General features: G+C 60.6%; 1 protein-coding gene across 4 annotated transcripts in view; it reads left to right on the top strand.

Moving 5' to 3' along the window:
* Window positions 1-19113, top strand: part of EEFSEC (eukaryotic elongation factor, selenocysteine-tRNA specific) — a 175756-nt gene that overhangs the window by 143555 nt on the left and 13088 nt on the right. Inside the window, exon 7 of one of the 4 annotated variants that reach the window (XM_021069440.2) lies at window positions 10531-11030. The exons of the other annotated variants lie outside the window; for them this stretch is intronic. Within the exon in view, the coding sequence (XP_020925099.1) occupies window positions 10531-10721 (191 nt within the window). The 3' untranslated portion in view covers window positions 10722-11030. Of the gene's footprint in view, window positions 1-10530; window positions 11031-19113 lie in introns of those variants that run through there. 4 annotated transcript variants of the gene reach the window in all.

Here is a 19113-nt window from a genome sequence, read left to right as displayed (position 1 = left end):
CTGTTTCCCACTGCCTGCCCCCTGTCTAGTGCTGGAGGGCCGGGATCCAGCTCACGGTGTCCACAGAGGGAAGCTGGCTCGGATCCACCGGGTGCCTGCCGCCTCCCAAGAGCCGGGCTTGCTTTCTGCCACATGGGGCCCTCTGGTGCTCCAGGATGGCAACCCCCACCTTCACGTGGACCAGCACTTTGCTGCACCTCCTTCCAGACCCATCCTCCCCCTTTCTGTATCAGTAAGGAGTCTGTCCCCAAAGACAGATGGTGCCCAACAGCCATGTCCCCACACCTAGAGCAGGGCCCGGGCCACAGGTGCTCAGTGTGCTATAAGGCCTGCTGCTGGACACCCCCAGCAGTGGTGCTGCTGTAATAGGTGGTTTATACTGTGTAGACCTTGCTTCATGCTGGACACTCTTCTGAGTGCTTTGTGTCATGTGGACCCACAAGGAACTTACAACAACCCTGAGAAGTGAGTTCTGCTCCCCTGGGTTTTGGATGAACTCACTGTGGCACAGAGAGGCAGATGTCTTATGTGAAGCCACACAGCTGATCTGAGCCCAAGCCAGAGTCTGGCCCCTGGCCATTTGTGCACTCCAGGCTCTTGACTATTCCTTTTCATTCCTGGGGGCACAGCCAGCCCTTGAGCCAGGCCTCAGCTAGAGGTATTGGGGAGGGGGGAGGTTCAGGTCGCCAACTCAGGTGCCTTCAGGGCCGGGCAGGTGACAAAATGAGGAGTGCCAATGGGCCTGCGCAGGCCACACAGGAGCCACCACAGCCCCTCCCCACTTGCTGGAGGTGGGAATGTGAGGATCCATCCTCTGGCTTTTCAAGACAAAGTAGAAATGCCAAATTGCATGTCAGGCATCCTGAGTTTGAAGGTGGGTAAGCCACAAAGTATTTCAGAAATGCCCTTGAGGCTGGTCAGTCTCCCAAGCTGGCATCTTTCTTTTGCCTCTGATGAGAGTGAGGCCCAGGACACCTCTTTCTGTGAGCACAGAGAAGCCACCACTAGGCCTAGCTAGAATGGAGGCCTTCTTGGCGAAGGCAGCACTGAGCTTGGCCTTGATGGGCTCAGAGGAGACAGCCTGGAGAGGGAGTTCTAGGCAGAAGGAGCTGGGGCTCTGCTCAGGAGGGGGCATTCCTGCTGCCCAAAGCAGGGGCTGAGGGACACACTGGGTGGGGAGCAGGATGCCTGGACACCTGAAGGGGAGCCTCTGAGAGCCCCAGAGCTGACCTGAGGCTGCCCGGCAGTGAGAAGCAGAGCACGCCCCTGACCAGACTGGGGACCATACCTGGGCCCACCTGGCAGGTAGTTCAAGGGTGAGGAGCAAGGCCCCAGTTGTGCCCCAAGCTTGGCCTCTGCAGACTCCGTGTGCCCAGGCTGGCCAGTCAGGGTCTGCCTTGTCCTCCCCAGCCCCAAGGACACACACAGGGACCACATGTGTGGCAGACACATCCATGTGCTTGCAGCAGCACATGGCACTCACTCCTCGGTATGGCACATGAGCACCTGACATTTAAGGCTGCACATACTTTACTTGAAAGCAGGGGGGGGAAGGCTTGTTTCAGGCCTAGGAAGGCAGAGCACATCTGTGGAGCCTCCGCGCCGTGCTGAGGACCTCCCACTGCCTCGGGGAGGTGGGGGCTGCTCCCTGCTGGGCAGGGCTTGTGTGGCCCACTTCACAGACATGGACACCAGGCTCCCAGCACTCTCCCCAGGCCCTCAGCAGAGCCAGAGCTTCTAAGCCAGCAAACCATCCATGGCTGGCTGAGGCGCGAGGCCAGCCATCCAAGTATGCATGGGCTGTGATCCCCGGATGCAAACCCAACATGTCACCCTGGCACAGAGACACCCACCAGTCCACTGGTGGTGTCCCTGCCCAGTCCCCACCTGGGCCCAGGCTCCCAAGGGCAGAGACATTTTGTTGGAGGTGCTCTGAGTTGAGGCCTGTGCCCTCCCCAGACAGAGGGACAGGCTCCCACATTTAATACAGCCACCACCTCCCAGCCATGATGAGAGATCTGGGCCACAGACAGATTAAATCCCACCCAGGATAGAGCCTCAGATGGCATTTTGGAAGGAGGACACACACCAGTGGGTGAGGGTCCATGCCAGGCCCTCAGCAGCTGTTAGGGCGGGTTCGGAACCAGGGTGGGTACACCGGCCCCATGGGCATGCAGAGAGCCCAGGGCAGGGAGAGGGCCAGGTTGTGCGGGGAATGAGGCCATGACGCTGCTTACAGCACCTGCTCAGTGCCAGGCCCTACGCTGGGTGCTGGGGAACTGCCGTCACATGGGCATGAGGGCTGCTGCAGAGGGAGCCAGCCCGGGCCTGGTACCTGGCTGCCACGTGGCAGACAGCTGTCAGATGCTGTGGGGGTGCATTAAGAGTCCAGCCAGCTTCAGGAGATGTGGGGTGGCTCTGCCCCACACACCTGCCTCTCCTGGGCCTGCCTCTGCAGGCGTGCATGTACACACAGAACCGTGTGTGTAAATGTGAACTTGGTGGGGGACAGCCCTCACCAGTCAGGGAGGGGTAAACTGTCAGAGCCTGCTGCTGTCAAATTGGGAGTATGGAGGGACCAGAGGCTCAGCCTGTCCTCCCCATCAGCCAGAGAGGCCCGCCAGCACCGGCGCCTGCCCGCCGCCTCGCCTCTGCTCCACACGCAGGGCTGATACAGTAATCAGGAGGCCACACATGGACCTGGGAGGTGACTGTTGCCTGGGCTTTTGTTCCCCTTCATTATTCTGCATGAGGGTTTTTTTCCCCGAGTCATAAAAATGACATTTTTAATATGTGATTTTTTTTTAAAAAAAAAGCAATATGAAGAAGACTTTTATTGTCAATAAGCTCTACCTTTTAAACCAGTTATCTTAGTTTCTGCTCTAGGTATTTTAATTGAAGATTAACTGCTGTTAGGGGGTGTACACATTTAGGGAGTGAGCATTTGGAGTATTAAAATTCAGCTGCCTCAGTGCTGGGGACAGTCTCTGTGGGGTCACATGGACCCGTGCCCTCCCCGGCCTTGAGGGACTATCTGTAGAGGGGCCCCCGCAGGAGAGTGAGTCCTTGCTTTCAGCGGAGGACAAGTTGGGGGGGTCCTGGCCCAGCATGGCCTCCTGGAGGCAGAGTCGGCACTGCCCTACCCCCATCCCCTACCACCCCACATCCTGACCCCGGAGGAGACCTACGTGCAGAGCAGGCAGTGAAGGCCAGCACACCCCATGGCCATGCGTCCAGACCAGCTCAGGGCCTCAGCTCCACCCACCCCCACCTGGCTCTCACAAAGACCCATTCACGCTCACTGACACAGCGGCCCCCAGGAGCTGGACAGAACCTGCGAGAGTGGCCCTGCCCTTTGGGGCTGTCTTGTTCTAGACATGTGTGTGCATGTGTATGCATGTCCGTGTGTTCCTGCAGAGTCACCTGTGGTCAGTACCAGCAGCAAGGTGACATTGCTGCTTTCAGAGAGGAGATGGCCCTGCCCTGCCTCCAGCTGTGTGACCTTGCTGAGCCTCTGGACGGTGGAGGGGACATTGCGCCTTCCTTGTGTGGGTAGAGGCAGAAAAGGTGCTTCTCCTGTCCCTCCTGGGCCAGGCCTTGGCCCAGGCTCTGCCATCCAATCTGCAACCTCATTAGGGTGAGGACACGTGCCCCGCCATGGAGGCCATTGGTCAGGGCCTGGGTAGGGGAGTTGAAGCCCAGCCTGCTGCTTGGCTGTGACCTTGGGCTCACTGCTGACAACCTCATGCCAGCTTCCTGTGTGTCAGGAGCCCTGCGGAATTTGGTGTGGAGTTGAGGGACACTGTGTCCAGAAGCACTTGGAGCAGTGCCTGCAGGGGCTCAAGGCACCGTAGACATTAGCCGGGGTCACTGTTAAGTGTCCTCATGATTGTGGAGAACTGGCTCTGCTCATCCTTGAGTGATTTGAGCTAGGCCTGCCTCACACAAGATGGTCTTCCCACCTCAGACCCCTCTGCCTCACAGGCCACTTCCAGCATCTATGGTTGGTGGCCGAGGTCCAGCAGTCCCCCTATGAAGACCCAGGGCACAGAGGCTCCAAGGCCTTGTCCCTGGAATTGTCTAGAGATGATTCCTTCAGGGCCCAGCCCACACTGCTGGGCCAGGGCGGCCCCAGGTGTGCCCTAGCCTGCGCCACCTCCTCCCCGTGCCCTGCCCAGCCTTCAGCTCCTCCCAGTGAGGAGCAGCAGTCCACTGGGTCAGGCAGGCCTGTGACAGGGAGGGAGGAGGCTTCATAGATCCACGGGCCTGATGGGCAGTGCCACCTGGGCAGCCACCTCCCTCCCCGGAAAGTGGCTTGTGGGATGTCTGGAGGCTTGAGTGACATGCTGAGCACACCTGTCTGGGTGGCATGCTGAGGAGAACCCTAGCTCCATGGTTGCCATGATGGTGGTAGCAGAGGTGACCTGGCCAAGGCTGGCCCAGCCACTGACAGTCCAGCCCCCCTGCCCCAGGGCACAGCAGGCCTCCAGCCAGGCTCAGGCTCCACACTCAGCCTGCCTTCCCCCGCTAGAGACTTTGTCAAAGCTCAGTCCAGAGGGGCAGCCAGAAAGGGCCCCAAGCACTGCCACTCAGCAGCTCTGTGGCACCCTCAGGATGCTGTCACCAGGGCCAAACCTGCCCAGCAAGCCCCTCTTAGGGAGCCTTAGCTCATCCCCTCTGTGGGGAAACAGGGGCCGAGGGGCAGACCTCCAGATCTGGGGGCTGGTGTGGCGGATGCCTCCTGTGGACGGGGCGGGGGAGGGGGTGAGTTCCAGTTCCCTGGAGAAGGGGCCGCCCTGAGGAGAGAGCAGCTCTCAGGGCCCGGCCCCCGGCAGATGAGACAGTGAAGGTGTGCAAGTCGCCAGCAGCCCCCTTCCCGAAAATGCTGCCTGCTGGGTACACAGGATTGGGACATGGGACGATGTAGAGGGCCTTGGTCCCCCGGAGGAGGGAGGCCTACAAGGCATCAGAGAAGAGGAACGAGCAGAGACACTGAGCTTTTTGCTGAGAGTCCGAAGGAGGAGTGGGATTTTTACAGGAAGACCAGCATCGTGAGACACCCCTGTCTGAAGGAGCAGTGGTGCTGGGGGCAGGGGGGTGACGGGTTGTGCTGGGGGGGCACTGTACAGGAGTGAGGGGGCCTATGCAGGGGTGAGGGTTGGGAGGCTGAGCTGGAGGGTGCATGAGGGGGTGGAGGGGGGCCTTGCAGGGGTGAGACAGGGAAGGCTGAGTTGGGAGGATGCTGTACAGGGGTGAGAGGGGGTGCTGATCTGAGGAGGGCGTGCGGTGCGGTCTGTGCAAGTCTGAGTGGGGGCAGTGAGGAAGCACAGGGTGTGCAGGAGGCAGTTGGCAGGGGCCTGCTGGAGGAATTTGGACTCCTGCCTGAGGAACGCTGAAGATTTTTGAGCTGGGAGGGATGCTCAGGTCTTTGTTCTGGAAGGATCTCTCTGGCCATGGATCCAAGGGCCGATCAGAAGAGGGAGCTGGCAGGAGAGCAGCCTAGTGGCTCTTGCCAGGAGGCCAGTCCAAGGCCTGCTCCTGCGGGGGCGCCAAGGCAGGGGTCCTAGGGGATGCTGGGCAGGCCCCCCACTGCTGCCGTGCGGCTTTGGCAAGGGTTTAAGGCCTGTCTGGGCCACCAGACCACACTCTGGGAATAGCCCTGGATGGGAGGCTGTGAGCCCTGGCTGCCCCAACCACCAGCCTCTGTGACCCCCACAGCCACCTCAGGGGGCGTGGCCCACCCCAGGTTGAGGGACATGGGAGCCAGCCCTGAGTGTGATTGGGCAGCCCCGCACCAGCTGCCCCCTGCAATGACAGCAGACTGCCTGGCTGCCACTCCATGGTTCAGCCAGTCTGATTCTTGACACCGAGTCATTTCTGATTTCAGAAGGTTTCGCCTTCCTTCCACACGACGCGCTGGTTTTCCCTCCCCGTTTCCAAGCTCCAAAGCCTCGGCTGCAATGTAATTTCAATTTACACGGTGTGGGAAAGATTTCTGCAAAGGGTCCTTTTTTGTTTTTGAAGAATTCATCATTGCTGCTAAGAAGCTTAATATAAATTAAAGGAGGAATTAGGCAACATTAAAACATCAAAATGGGGGTACGGGCGCCATTGCCTCGCCTCTGCCCATCAAAGGGGCCGCATGGAGACTGTGGAGTGCGCTGAGAGCCTTAGACAGAGCCCGGCTCCAAGGAAGGGCCTGTTTGTCGCCGCCTCCCCTAATTCCCTTTGTTGCGGGGGACAGCGGAGCACACGTCTGATAAAAACTTAATCACCTTATCTTTTTAAAGCAAATTGCATCTTTGTTTACATACGGGATCCAGAGCAGGAAGAGAAGGGAGGGAAAACCAGGCAGCCGTGAGTCCTCAGCAGCCGCATTCAAGGCTCTCAAGATGAGCACGAGAAGCCAAGCCTGCAAAGCCACTGTTCCAAAGTCACTGTCACCCCCAAAGTCCAGTGCAGGGGGTTCAGCAGGAAGGGTGACCACCTGTGCCCGGGGGCCTGAGCAGCCCTCACACCAGCCCTTCTGGCTAGCCCTACTCCCTCACCCGCCAAGCCCTCCCAGCACTGCACTCACCCCTGGGCATTCCTGGGCCTCTTTGCCAAAGGCTCTGTTTGGGCGGGCAGAGGGGTCAGAGTTCAGACCCTTCACACCCCTGGCTACGCTGGACATGGTGAAACCCTCATGCCCTGATGTGCCTTGGCAGGTCGTAACACAGACTCAGCAGGCCTGCCTTAGCCAGGTGTCCCTTCTGTTTCTGTCCCCTTGGGCCCCCCTCCTCTGGCCTCACCCTCAGTAGGACAGGCAGGTAGAGTTGGGTCCTGGTGCCTAGAGCTGGACAGTGCAGCTGTCCTGTTGAAGGGCCCTCAGTTGCACTGGTCCCAGGCCAGGCATCCAGTCCAGAGTCAGGGCCTGGCCGAATTCAGGGCCCTCTGGGGCTCTGCAGCCCTGGCCACCCCATACTTCAGCTCAGTCCAGCTGTCCTCTGAGCTCCCCAGCTGCCTGTCATTACCCGGATGCTGACCCCCAAGAGGACGCCCTGCCCCAGCTCCCTCCCTGCCCTGCCTTGCTGCTCTCTCCAAAGCTGCCTGTTCCAGGAGGGCTGAGCTGGAGCGGCTGGAGGCCAGCGAGGGGGCCAGTGACCCCAGCGGCTTGCAAGGGCTCAGTTCCCACTGGAGGGTGCAAGCCGCCCACCAGCGTGGAGGCCCCTCTTCCAGCCTGGCCCCCAACATGAAAGCGACGCCAGCAGTTGGAGGCAATTTGCCGGCTTTGATGGCTGTGTCAGGGCGGCACCCGAGGCCGGGGCTTGGGAAACTGTGCTGCCCACATTCTTCCCTGATTACCCGAGCCGAGCCAGGGCCCAGCAGCCTCCAGCCCATTGTGCCTTTGTGTGGAGCTGGCCCTCAGTGAGAAAGGCCAGCCCGGCCCTGGGAGAGTGTCCCCAAGGGGAGCTACGGGTAGCAGCTTCACCCCAGGGTCACCCTGCGCCACCCCCCCTCCGTATCCTGGGGTCTGGTTGGGAAGTGGAGTGGGCAGCTGGGCTCCAGGAGTCTGGAGGTTCAGGGAGAAGGAGTGGGGGGGTTGTCTGTGCCCTGTCGGGTAATGGGCACAGCACATTTGCTCCTTTACCCTTGTGCCCACCCCAGAGGCTCCAGGTCACCCCTCTGGTGGAAAGGTAGCTGCTTTCTGGGCCTCTGGTCCTAGCAGCACAGGCTCTGTTGGTCTCTTTCCCTTCCCTCTACTGCCCTGATACTCCCCTCATTCCCTGTGTTTTCATCCAGCTAACCCCACCCCTGAGCCCACAGGCCAGGCCCTGTGCCCAGCACTGGAGAGGTGCCCCCATCACGGGCCCCTGGGCAACGGATACAAACTCTTGCTAAGTAGGGTCCCAGAAGGGGTCCCACTCAGCCTGGGCAGTGAGGCGAAGCCTTCCCATGGGGACAGTGGCCAAGTGGGAGGTAGTCAGGCAGGGAGGGCAGGAGAGAGTGTAAGATAAAGAGGACGTGTTCAGAGGCCCTGCCTGCACTTCTGCGGGCTGGAGCAGGGAGCTGGGGCGTGGCAAGGCCATAGGGCAGGGACACAGGAGTACACACTGGGTGGCGCTCTGGGCCTTGGATGCCAAGTTAGAGGGAGACTGTCCTGTTAGTGGAACCAAGCTGAGATGGCTATACTTGCTGTAGAGCAGCCCCTCCACTGCTAGAGGCCAGCACGTGGTCTCACAGGGCAGTGCCATGGAGGCCTCCTGTGCGGGGGAGGGCAGCAGGGACACAGATCAAGAGGCTTGATGCAGCAGCGTCATCAGAAACCTCAGCCTTCCAAGGGTGAGGGTGCACCAGAGACCCTCCCTGGCCAGGCTTCCAGGTGCATCGCGGACATGGTCACTGCAGTCTCCCTGGAGCCCTGGCCGCACAGCCCCACCAGCACGTGGCCATATGCCCTCACCATCCTCAAGCGTCACACTCATGCCACCCAGGCTAGGCGCTCAGACTGCCTGCAGACCCTCGCCCTGCATCTCCATGTGACTGGTCCCAGATCTCTGCCCCCTGCTCCCCAACTCCTACCCCCAGGTCTTCTTGGAGAAGACAGCCATCAGTGCCAGCTCCTGGTCATCCTAGTGGCTGTCTGCCCCTCTCAGACCCCAGCTCGGGGGTCTGGAGGGGTCTGTTTTCAGGCGCCAGGCAGCAGCTCCAGCCACCTGGCACTCTGACCTGCCCCCACATCCCTCCACTTGCAATTTGGCTGAAGGAAAAGCCACTGCTCAGTAAGGCGGCTCCTGGTAGCGTTGCCACAAATCCCAAAAGCCCGGCAGCCCCAGCAGACAAGTCTCTGTTGGTCAGCCTTCTGGCCTTGTGTCCAGGCCATCCCATTAAGGAACAGAGGGAGAGGAGGCTGGCCATTTTGGAAGAGCATTTAAACATCCATGACTTCGCCAGCGCCAGATAGATTTTCCCACTCTGCCTGCTTTGGGCAGTGCAAGGTATGCACTGTGTGTAACGAGAGCCATCGCGGGCGAGATGGACCACTGATTGGGCCACGCCTGTCTCCCTGGCCCGGCGCAGACGCTGGGGAGCCTGCGCCTCTTCAGCCATCAGACCTCCTGGCACCAGAGGGAGACGGGCTGCCCATGGCATTTGTCAGGGTCTGGAGCCAGCCACCTTCTTGAAGAAACAAGGCGAGGGCTCCAGTTTGGGGAGTCAGATACCTGCAAGCCTGGCACTGGCTCGAGGGCTGGCCCAGGGCCATTCCCACACCCCACACCCCTTCTCAGAAGCACGTAAACCAGCTGGGATTTAGCACCAAGCTGACTGGCAGGAGGCAGCTCTTCTTGCCATAGATCCCCTCGGCTTACAGTGCCCTGGTCCCAGTCAGCATCAGCGGAGAAGCCTGCCCCCCACCCAAGGGATGCAGCCTTTGAGACAGCTGGCAGTCTCCTATCCATCTGTGGAGAGAGAGACCCAGTCCCTCGTGTGGCAGCCAGGGCTGTCCCTGATGGACTGTACACTTGTCTCTGAACTGGCCTCCTGGTTACCTTTTTAAATGTCCAGGAGCTGCAGGGCCAGCACATGGCGCTCAGAGCCATTTTCAGGAGTCTGCTTCCAGTGGAAGTAGGCACAGGCTCAAATCCCAGCTCTCTCTGACCCGCTGGGGCTTCATTCGAGGCACTGCCCTCAGAGCACATTCTCTGCAAGGGTGCACATCCAGGCCTGGTCCCCCTAGCACTGAAGCGTGACCAGAGCATCCACTGGCTCCTCTCAGGGAGAAAGCCAGCACCCAGGTGAGACTGGGACCCGAAGGACAACCCTCAGGTGCCCACAGAAGCGGGGGGGGGGGTGCCACCAGGTGTGCAGGGACAGTGGCCACTGCCTCGTGCCTACCCCGACTTCCCACTTGCTCCAGACATCCAGCCGATACGTCTTCTGGCCAAAGTGAGTGCCCTCTCTAGGGACACAGCAGCCCTCCAGGACCCTGGTTTGTTGAGAGGGCATGGTCTGCTGTCCCTCAGCAGGGTTGGAGTCTACACACCCAGTCCCTTCTGTGGCACCCCTGGGAGCTATTGCCGTGGGCCCCCTGCCCATCCAGGCTGAAGGTGCCCTCGGCACATCCTCACCACAGCCCTGCCACCTAGCTTATTATCAGGCCCCCAGCAGTGTCGTGGCGCTCACAGAGGGAGAATGGCTTCTGGGTGCCTGCTATCCAGAGTTGGCCTGGGGCCTGGCCACAGCCTGGGGGCAGCCAAGATTCTTCCTGTGTGCTCAGGGCCAGCCGAGTGGCCCTTAAGCCACACTTAGCTGCAAGCAGGACAGGCTGGTAGCATGGACCAGCATGATGGGCAAGGCCTGGGATGCAGGACCCATTGGCTCATGAGGGAGGTAGAAGGGAGCAAGCCCAGGGTGGCACTGGGGTTGTGGCTTTGTGGGAGGGTATGGGACGATGCTGAGTCAGGGGATGGGACTGGAGCTGGGCCAGCATGGGTGCCCATCCAGGGTGGCAAGTGACAGAGTGACATGCTACCCCTCTGTGACTTGTAGGTGGCCTCAGTCCCGAGTCCAAGAAGATCCTGACACCTGCCCTCAAGAAGCGAGGCCGTGCTGGCCGAGGGGAGGCAGCCAAGCAGGAGGAGGGTGCTGAGCGGCTGGAGCCCACGCAGCATGTGGAGCTCAGCCTGTCTTTCAAGCGCTACGTCTTCGACACTCACAAGCGTATGGTCCAGTCTCCCTGAGTGCCCACTGGCTGCCCCAGGGCACCTTGCCCAGGCCCAGCTGGGCTGCTGTGCCAAACACTTGACCAGATGTGCCTCCACCTCCTGTGTCTCCCCTGAGCACCTGTGAGAAGCCCGGGGGTGGCGGGACTTGGTGTCACAGGGCCAGGCCCAGAGGGTCTGTGCCTCCATCCCTGCACCCTCTGGCCAGGGGACAGTAGCCAGGTAGGAATGGGCTTTGGCTGGACAGCTGGTGGCCAGTGTCTCCCAGGCTGCCTGGTTGGCAGCCCAACACTTGCCAGCTGCAAATAAATGTGCCGTGGTACCTGCTCACTCTGTTGATCTCTTGCTGCTTTCACAGAGGGTCCCCCACCCCTCCCAGAGCTGCTCCCAAGGGGAATGTTGGAGGAATTGCCAAGGCTCCTGCCAAGAACAGGGCTGGGGAGGGACCCAACTCAGAGTCCAGTGGGCTGGGAGGTCCACAGGGTGTCAGGCCCTTAAGACAGTCTGGGTGGCCCCTGGGGCTTCCTGGGCAGCTGAGTCTAGGCAGGGCACCCATGAGGTGTCTGGGCACTGTGGGGCCTGGGCTTCAGAACAGAAGGCAGGCTGGAGGGGTCGCCCCTGTATCCCAACCCCAGGAGTCCTCAAGCCTTCCACAGAGCTGGCTGCAGCAGCCCCTCCAAAGCCAAAAAAGTCCCAGTGGCTCCTCTGTCCCCTGTCCCCTCAAGCCCATCCCGCCCCCCACCCCCCGGCGCCACAACATCCATACTCAGAAAGGGGTGAAGAGCTGACTGGTGGAGTGGATATCAAAGTTTTAGTGATATCTGCAGGATGAACAGCTGTTCCAACATCCCTTTATTTGGCCTCCAGGTGGACACAGAGGCCCTCCTTTTACCCTGGTAATCAGTACATTATGATTTAATTTGCAAGAATGGCATTAAAAATGTTAACGGATGGGGGGGCAGGTCATGATCAGATGACTTGGGCTCAGGAAGGCCTGGAGCTGGGGCCCTGAGAGGGGACAGCGCCTTGGACCCACCAGGCCATCACCCAGCGCCAGCTCAGGTACTGTGACGGCACTGGCGGCCAGCCCTCAGAGGCCCTCACAGGGACCCAGATGTCAGGTGGGGCAGCAGGTGAGGGAGACAGCCAAGGACTAGATGGGCAGGGAAAGTACAGGGCTGCCCCACCTCCTGCCCCATCCCCTGAGCTGAAAATAGAGCAGGGAGCTCCCCTGGGGACCGTCTCCTAACCCCCAACCCCCACCCCCCGCAGACCATCTGACCAGGCAGCCATGTCTCCTCACTGAAGCCACTCTAGCTGCCCTCGGGCAGGGGCAAGGGCTCCTGGCAAGGACTTCAGGCAGAGGCCCCACCCCCTGCCCATTCTGTTCCTAGGGGAACAGGAAGAGCCTTCCTGAGCAGCTGCTGGGGCCAGGCCCCAGGCTGGCCACTCCTGTAGCCACTCAGCACTTTGGAGGGGACACGTGGAGAGGGCATGCCCAGGACTTGCCCTTCCGCTGCGGAACTCTCCATCGTCATCAGTGTGTGGGGAGCTAGGCAGGTGCTGGGTACACGCAACTGAGCCAGGTTGTCCCCAGCCAAGGGGTGTGGGGGCCCTGCCTGCCCAGGCTGTGTGACCTTGGCACTTCTCCGTCTCTCCAAATGAAGGGTCACCTGACCCAGCAGGCCTAGAGGGGCCCTCCAGGAGCAGGAGCTAGTTCTGAGGCAGATCTGTGGGAGAGAGTGGACATCCTGGCCGCCTGGCCGACCAGCTATGTGACCCTGGGCAGGACTCTGCCTCCATGTGCCCTGCAGCCCCGAGACAGTCTCCCCACCGAGAGGCGGGAAGCTGCCGCAAGAGGGTGCAGCAGTCCAGACCCAGCGCTGCCCCCAATCAGCCCTGTCTCCAGGGCTTCTGAGGGCCCCACATCCCCCACGCCTTCCCTGTCCCACATCGCCTTCTCGGAGCCCAGGAAAGGAGGGGGGCTCCCAGGGGAACTGAATCATGAGGAGGAGGGGCCACCAGCACCCAGAGTGTGGCTCCAGGGTGCAGCCAGCCTGTCCACGTGGCCGATGGCCCGGAAGGGGACACTATCAGGGCTGGCATCGGTGGAAACTCGAGTGCCCAAGAGCTTCACTGGGCTGGGCACAGCCTTTGAAGGGGGAGTATGGTGGGCAGGCACTATAGAGGCCAGTGCCCAGTGCTTTCATGGGCAGTGTCCCCCTTCCTGTAGTTCTGGGCACCCCCAGAATTCCCACGTTTTGCAGAAGAGAGGCTGCGGTGTGCCAAGCCCAGTACAGCCTCCATCACACACATAAACTCGCTGAATCTGCTCTTCCATCCATGGGGTGGCCTGGGAAGCATGGCTCCAATTTCACAGCTTGGGGTGGGCCTGGGGCTCACCTGGCACCAGCCATTGCCTCAGGTAGAGCTGGGATTTGAACCCAGGTTCTGAATAACTAGAGTCCCCCCTCACCCCAATGCCTCAGTGCCCTATAGGCCCTGCTTTAGGCCAAAGGCTGGGGTGGGCACTCCACATCGAGTAAAGTTGTGGACAGGCATCCTGCCACAGGCTGGGGCAGGAGGGCCAGCTGTGATTGGCAGGCCCCCGACCGGCAGGGCTAATGCACCAGCAATGAGATAAGGCTTATCTGGAAATGTCTCTGGAATCGAGACTCTGATGGAAACAGGCTTCTGGGTTAATATATTTTTGACAGATAAAGCCTCGTCAATGGGAAGCTGGGGGCCTGGGGCAGGACAAGGGGCAGCTTCTGTTCTCCCAGGCCTCCTGCGCTGGGCAGTGTATGTGCACGTGTGCTCGGCCCAGGCGTCTGTGTGTGTCCATGTCTGGTGGACACTGGACCTTGGTCTCCAGGGGGTGTGGCTCATGTGCTTGGGGAGGCTTCGCCCTCATGTGCTTGGGGAGGCTGGACGTCTGGCATGTCTGTGGGTGAAGAGGCAGGTGCAGAGTCTAGTGTGTACAGGGTGCAGACACGTGTGTCTGGGGCCAGTGTGTCCCTCTGGCCTCTTCCCAGGGGTCTCTGCTTTCCGCAGACCCAGAGCTTCCTCAAGGTGGCCTGGAACCCTCTCAGTGTTGGCCTCGCCTTGGGCCTCCCCAGCACCCCATGGGGCTTAGAATTTCCAGGTTCCTTCCGGAGGCTAAGGCCAGCCCTGAGCACAGCACCCTGGTTCCCAGTTCATGCCCATCCCCTGTGGGCATGGCTAGGCTGAGAGAGGCCTCTGGACAAGGTCCTGAAAGGAAAGGAATTTGCAGAGGAAGCAGCAGGAGTGGGGGCAGCTCTGGAGAGCATGTCGTGGGGAGGCTGTGTGAGGAAGGATGAGGTCACGGCCCCCTAGTCTCCCCCTAGCCCTAGCTGGGCCTCCAGGAGTCTGCACATGGCAGCCGTGATTAAAAAGAATAATTAATGCTTGCCTGATAACGGAGTCGAGCCATTAATTAGTCCAGCTCAGCCAGTACCAGGGCTTGACTGTGGGAGGCAGCCGGGCAGCCAGGGGTGTTGGGGGTGGGGTACAGTGCTTCCTGGGTTTGCAGGGGTCGCTGTCGGAGCCCCATTCCCTCTGCTGAAAGCCAGTGGTGGGCAGGGAGGCAATGGGGGCAGCTGGGGAGGCAGGCTAGGCAGGCAGAGGCCTTGAAGGGCAGAGGCACGAAAGTGTGTCAGATGGGGCTCAAGAGACTCTCCCCCTGACCTGCAGCTGCCCAACAGCTCCTAGCTGAATCCCAGTCCCTCTCCGAGGGGCAGGGACAGGGACAGATAGGTTAGAGGAGGCCTCCCAGGCCAGTTCATGACTGGCCAGTGAGAGCAAGCAGAGGGGCAGTGCAGGCTGGGGCCCTGGGAGGTGTGGGGATTCACATAAGGGATGGAACTCAGGAGTTGGGACAGAGTTGGGAAGAAGCCTGAAGCTGGTCACTCCACACTGACTGAGCACCGCCTGGACCCCACATCTGTGCCCCGCCCCCCAAGTCAAGTGGCTCAGCAGCCTCCTCTGTGCAGTGCAGCTGCCCCTGACCCCCATCCACCAACAGGTTAGAGGTCGTGCACCCAGGAGGGGTTGCTCAACCCCCAGTGTTATCATGGGGTCTGGTGGGGAGACAGTGCCGCAAAGAGAAATGGCCGCATCCTGCAGCCACAGCTGGGCTCTAGATAAATGCTCGCTGGGAGCCCACTGAGTCAGGCAGGTGGCTGTCAAGGTGCCTGTGGCCAGGCACTGCTGTCACAGCCATGTTCATGGGGCTGACTGGGGCCTTTGGAGGAGCTGTGTGGGTTGCTGGAGGCTGTGTGCTCCCACCCCTGGCACACATCCCCCCACGCACCATCCCCCCAGCACACACCCTGCCTCCCCCCACCCCCTTCCCATCCTCTTCCTGTGCTGCCTCTGCCTCTGCATATCCACATCCATCTCTCCCTCGTCCTTCACAGATGAGCCCAAGTCCACTTCCCCTCTCTCATCTGCCACATCCCGAGGCCTGGCCCCTGCTTGGGCAGCTGGCCGAAGTGGGGGTAGGTAGGAGAGCCAATGGGGAGGCGGAGTCTGTGAGCCTCATCACCTGCAAAGGGTGCCAGTGGAGTCCAGCTGGCTCCCACTACCCCCCCTTCCTCTTGACATCTGTCCTCCCTGGCACCTGTCCCCATTCATGGTCACACCCTCTCAGCCCTATCCTGCAGCTTTTGGGGGCTCGTCCTCATCCCATCCTGGGGACATAGAAAGGTGGGGACATGCCAGGGGGCTGTAGGAACCAGGCCTCCCCTAGAGCTCTAGGCAGGCCTTGGAAGTTCAAATTTACCAAGGTGTTCAGAGCTGGGACCACAGAGGCCAGGCTGTGCCCTCCCAGCTTGTAACCCTAGCTGGTTCTTTATCATATCCCTAGACTGTCACCACGATCCTCACCAGCACCCCAAGACCAGCACCTGCACATCCACTGTGATCACAAGGGAACTGCTCAGATCCATGTTTGGGAGGACAGGCTTCCAGGAAGGAGGGGTCAGAGCCAAGGCCAGGGAGGGGGGATGCGGTGGGGCACCTGCCTTGGCACTGATGAGCACATGAGGGGGCAGGAGGGTGAGGACCTGGGACCCTGGGCACACGTCAGGCCACATGTCAGGCCATAGCAGGCTGGAGTTCAGGACACCTTGCTAGCTCTCTGGGCCTCCTGAGTCCAACCTTGCAGCTCCTGGGACACGTGGGACCTTGGGCTCAGGGGTGGTCTGGGGCATGCCAGGCCAGGCTGGAGAGAAGAAGAATCAGGGCGTGCTCTGTAAGGCCTGGGTCAATGGACGTGGCTTGAGATGACCAGGGCCGGGTCAGTAGGTGGAGCCCTCAGCAAGGTCCCAGCGGAAGTAGAAGTAAGCCTGGGAGAATGGTTGTGCAAGGGGTGCGGTATGAGATGAAGCAATTCACTGCCTAATCAGATATGGCGCTGGCTAGTGGGGGCCTTCCGTCAGCAGCATCACACCGTTCTCAGTATGCAGGAGGGTGGCAGGGGGAGACTCTTCATCTGGGCCCTCCTGCTCACCTGCTGACTCCATGGTGCTCAGCGGGCCCATCCTGGGGAGGCATGGGGTTGTAGGTCAGGGGAGTAGAGGCCCTGCTTCCTGGAATCACCACACAGAGGGAAACTGAGGCAGGAGGGTGAGGTTGGGGCTCTGCCCAGCTGCCCAGCACAGGGGACCCTCGGGGAGGTGGGTAGTGGTGCTGCCAGCTCAAGCCCATGGGGCATAGTGCACATGCCCCACCCAGGTCCTGGTGCAGAGCTGGCCTGGGAACAGGGGTCTGGGTGCGCGTGTGGACATGTGGGCAGGCGGAGGCCACCCCCACCCTGTGGACAGCCGGGTGGGCTGCTGATAAGGAGAGACGGTTGTCAGAGTCACAGGGCGTCACTGATAAAAAGACAAGCATCTCCCGGTGGCCGGAAGGTGGTGAGAGGAGACCAGTCCCAGGGATGCCCACATCTCGGGTGGAAACACTGAGGCGGCCGGGCGGGGCCCAGCCTGCCTGCTCCTGGCTAGAAGCCCTTGCCAAGCCTCTGGGCAGTGCAGTGCACAGAGAAGCCAGGGGCCCCAGACCTGGACAGGGAAGGCCAGCCTGAGGTCACCTGCAGGTGACTGACAAGGAGACCCTGGGGGGCAGGGTCGGCCCCACCTCGAAGCTATAGCGCAGAGGCCAGAGGACTGCAGGAGGAAGCCCTCCTGGGGCCTGCGCCCTATGAGGGGGAGGGGGGATGCGAGAGACAGAGACATGCTGCGGGAGAGAAAGAGTGAAAGAGGCTCCAAGAGAGACAGAGAAATTAGAGCAACCAGAGATACCGAGGGTCCCAGAGCGCAGAGTGCAGCCGGGAAGGGCCCCAGAGGCTGGGAGCGATGAGGGGGGTCTGTGGGTACGGCCCAGCTCTGATTGGCCAGGACTGACTGCAATTAAAGCCCATAATTGATTCCCTGGGATGACGAGGATCATTTCCATGCTGAGAATTAAGGTTTTCTTCCAAGATGGAAATAAAGATTAATTTGCAATTTCCTTCCTCACTGCACACAGGAGAACAGCCCCTGCCCTTCCGGGAGAGGGCTCAACCTGGCAGGTGGGCTGGGGAAGGTGGGGCCACGGCCTTCAGGCCTCACTAGGAGAGGGCATCTGAGGCTCTGGGACCCCTATACGCCCATCACTGATGGAAGGGGCCCAGCCCACCCTCCCTGGGCCCCTCGCTCTTTGATGGCACCATGGAGCTCAGTGTGTACTTGGCCTCCCTGCTTCGTGTCCACAGCAGGGAGGGTGAGGCTCATGACTCACAGTCATAGTCTGATGTCAGGATAGCCACATCGGAGGTGGCAGGAGAATCCCTGAGGTGGGAAGTGGGAAGGCCCTTCTTCCCTGCAGTCCTTTTTCAGAACCTCCGCCTCCTCCTACCACTCCAAGGAGGTGCCTGGAGGGAAAGAGGTTGGTGCCCAGGAGGTGTCCCTTCCCCTTCAGCCTGGGCCCCTAGCCCCCTGACTGCACCTTCCCTGGAGGTGCCCTAAGCACAGCCATACATGCCTGCACAGTCCTGGGAGGTCCACCCACACCCGCGTCCCCAAGCCAGTGTGGCATCCTCAGACTTGTTCCCTGGCAGGGCACAATAGGGGGGCCACATTGCCGCCTCCACCCTCTCCAGACCCACACCCTGCTGAGGCCCAGGCACAGGGAGGGTGACAGGCTGAGCTCAGCCCATCTACTGGCCAGCAGAGGCTCACCCCACAGTGGGGGAAGCTCCAGACTCCAGGGCCTCTGGTGAATGGCCTCCAAGATCCCCAAGAATTTGAACTTGGGCCGGGCCAGACATAGCCCGTGAGACCCACCCTGCAGAGCTCCCTGGCTCTCTCCCTGCCCACCCAGCCCAGGTCCACTATGGGGCTGCACAGCCCAGGGCTATGAGCAGCCTAGAGCTGGCCAGCCCGCCTCTTATGCCAACCTTTCCTGAGGGTGACCTCTGAATGACCTCTCCCAGCACACACAGGAGGAGGAAGAGCAGGTTTATGAGCACGGGGCGGACGCATTCCTCCAGGGGGCCTGGCAGCCTTGGCCTATCTCCCCATCGCCACAGAACTGAGGGGCCAGGCTGCCCTGCAGAGCCCACCTGCAGACACCACGTGCTCCAGACCCCACTTCCTCCAGAGTATGGGCCCCACTGTTGCTGTGTGCCTCCCAGCCCAGCCTCTGCCCACACACCTCCACACAGGGTGATCCACCCGACAGCTGAGACAAGCAGCAACTCTAGGACATCCACCAACATGGAGCCCAGCAAAGTGTTGGCCGCCTCTGGGGGACCCACTGGTGGGTCTCAGGTCTGCTATCTGGACCTGCAGCTCTGCTGTCCCCTGGGCCCTGGGACAACTTCAGGGACTTGGGGGCAGTGTCAGGGCTCTCCTCCCAGGGGGCATCACAGACAGGTCCCCAGATAGCACCCTAAGAAACTAGGCCCAGACCACAACCCTGTGCCCTGAAGTGTCCCAGCTGCTGTTGGCTGTCATCTCTTGTTCATTGGTTCATTGATCTTTTGACCAGTAATTGGACTAAAGTTTCCTGCCTACTTGCTAGGGCCTTGGGGCAGCTTGGAATGGCCTGTCCCCTGATGAGAGTTGCCCAGGACACAGGGACAGTTGCCGCCATGGCCACCATATCTGGGAGTCATAGGCTGACCTCTATCCAGGGAGAGTCAGGTCCAGATCCTTCCCACAGCTTCCACAGACCACCAGCACCATAGGTCATATGACCAAGTGGCTGGTTCCCAGACCTCACCCCCACAGCAGCCCTGCTTTTAACAGTGCAGACAGATATGGGACACAGTGAGGCCTGGAGCAAGTGCCTCACTCTCTCTGTGCCACCACAAAATGCAATGACTGTTAGGACCTGCCTCGCTGGG

Source organism: Sus scrofa, chromosome 13 (genome assembly GCF_054392235.1).
Source record: "Sus scrofa isolate SSC_HxYL_T2T_F1_AM1 chromosome 13, Sscrofa_HxYL_maternal_Yorkshire_Landrace_v2.0, whole genome shotgun sequence".
Lineage (NCBI taxonomy): Eukaryota > Metazoa > Chordata > Mammalia > Artiodactyla > Suidae > Sus > Sus scrofa.
Note: the sequence above shows the minus strand (reverse complement) of the source record. Positions and strands in the feature narration are given on the sequence as shown.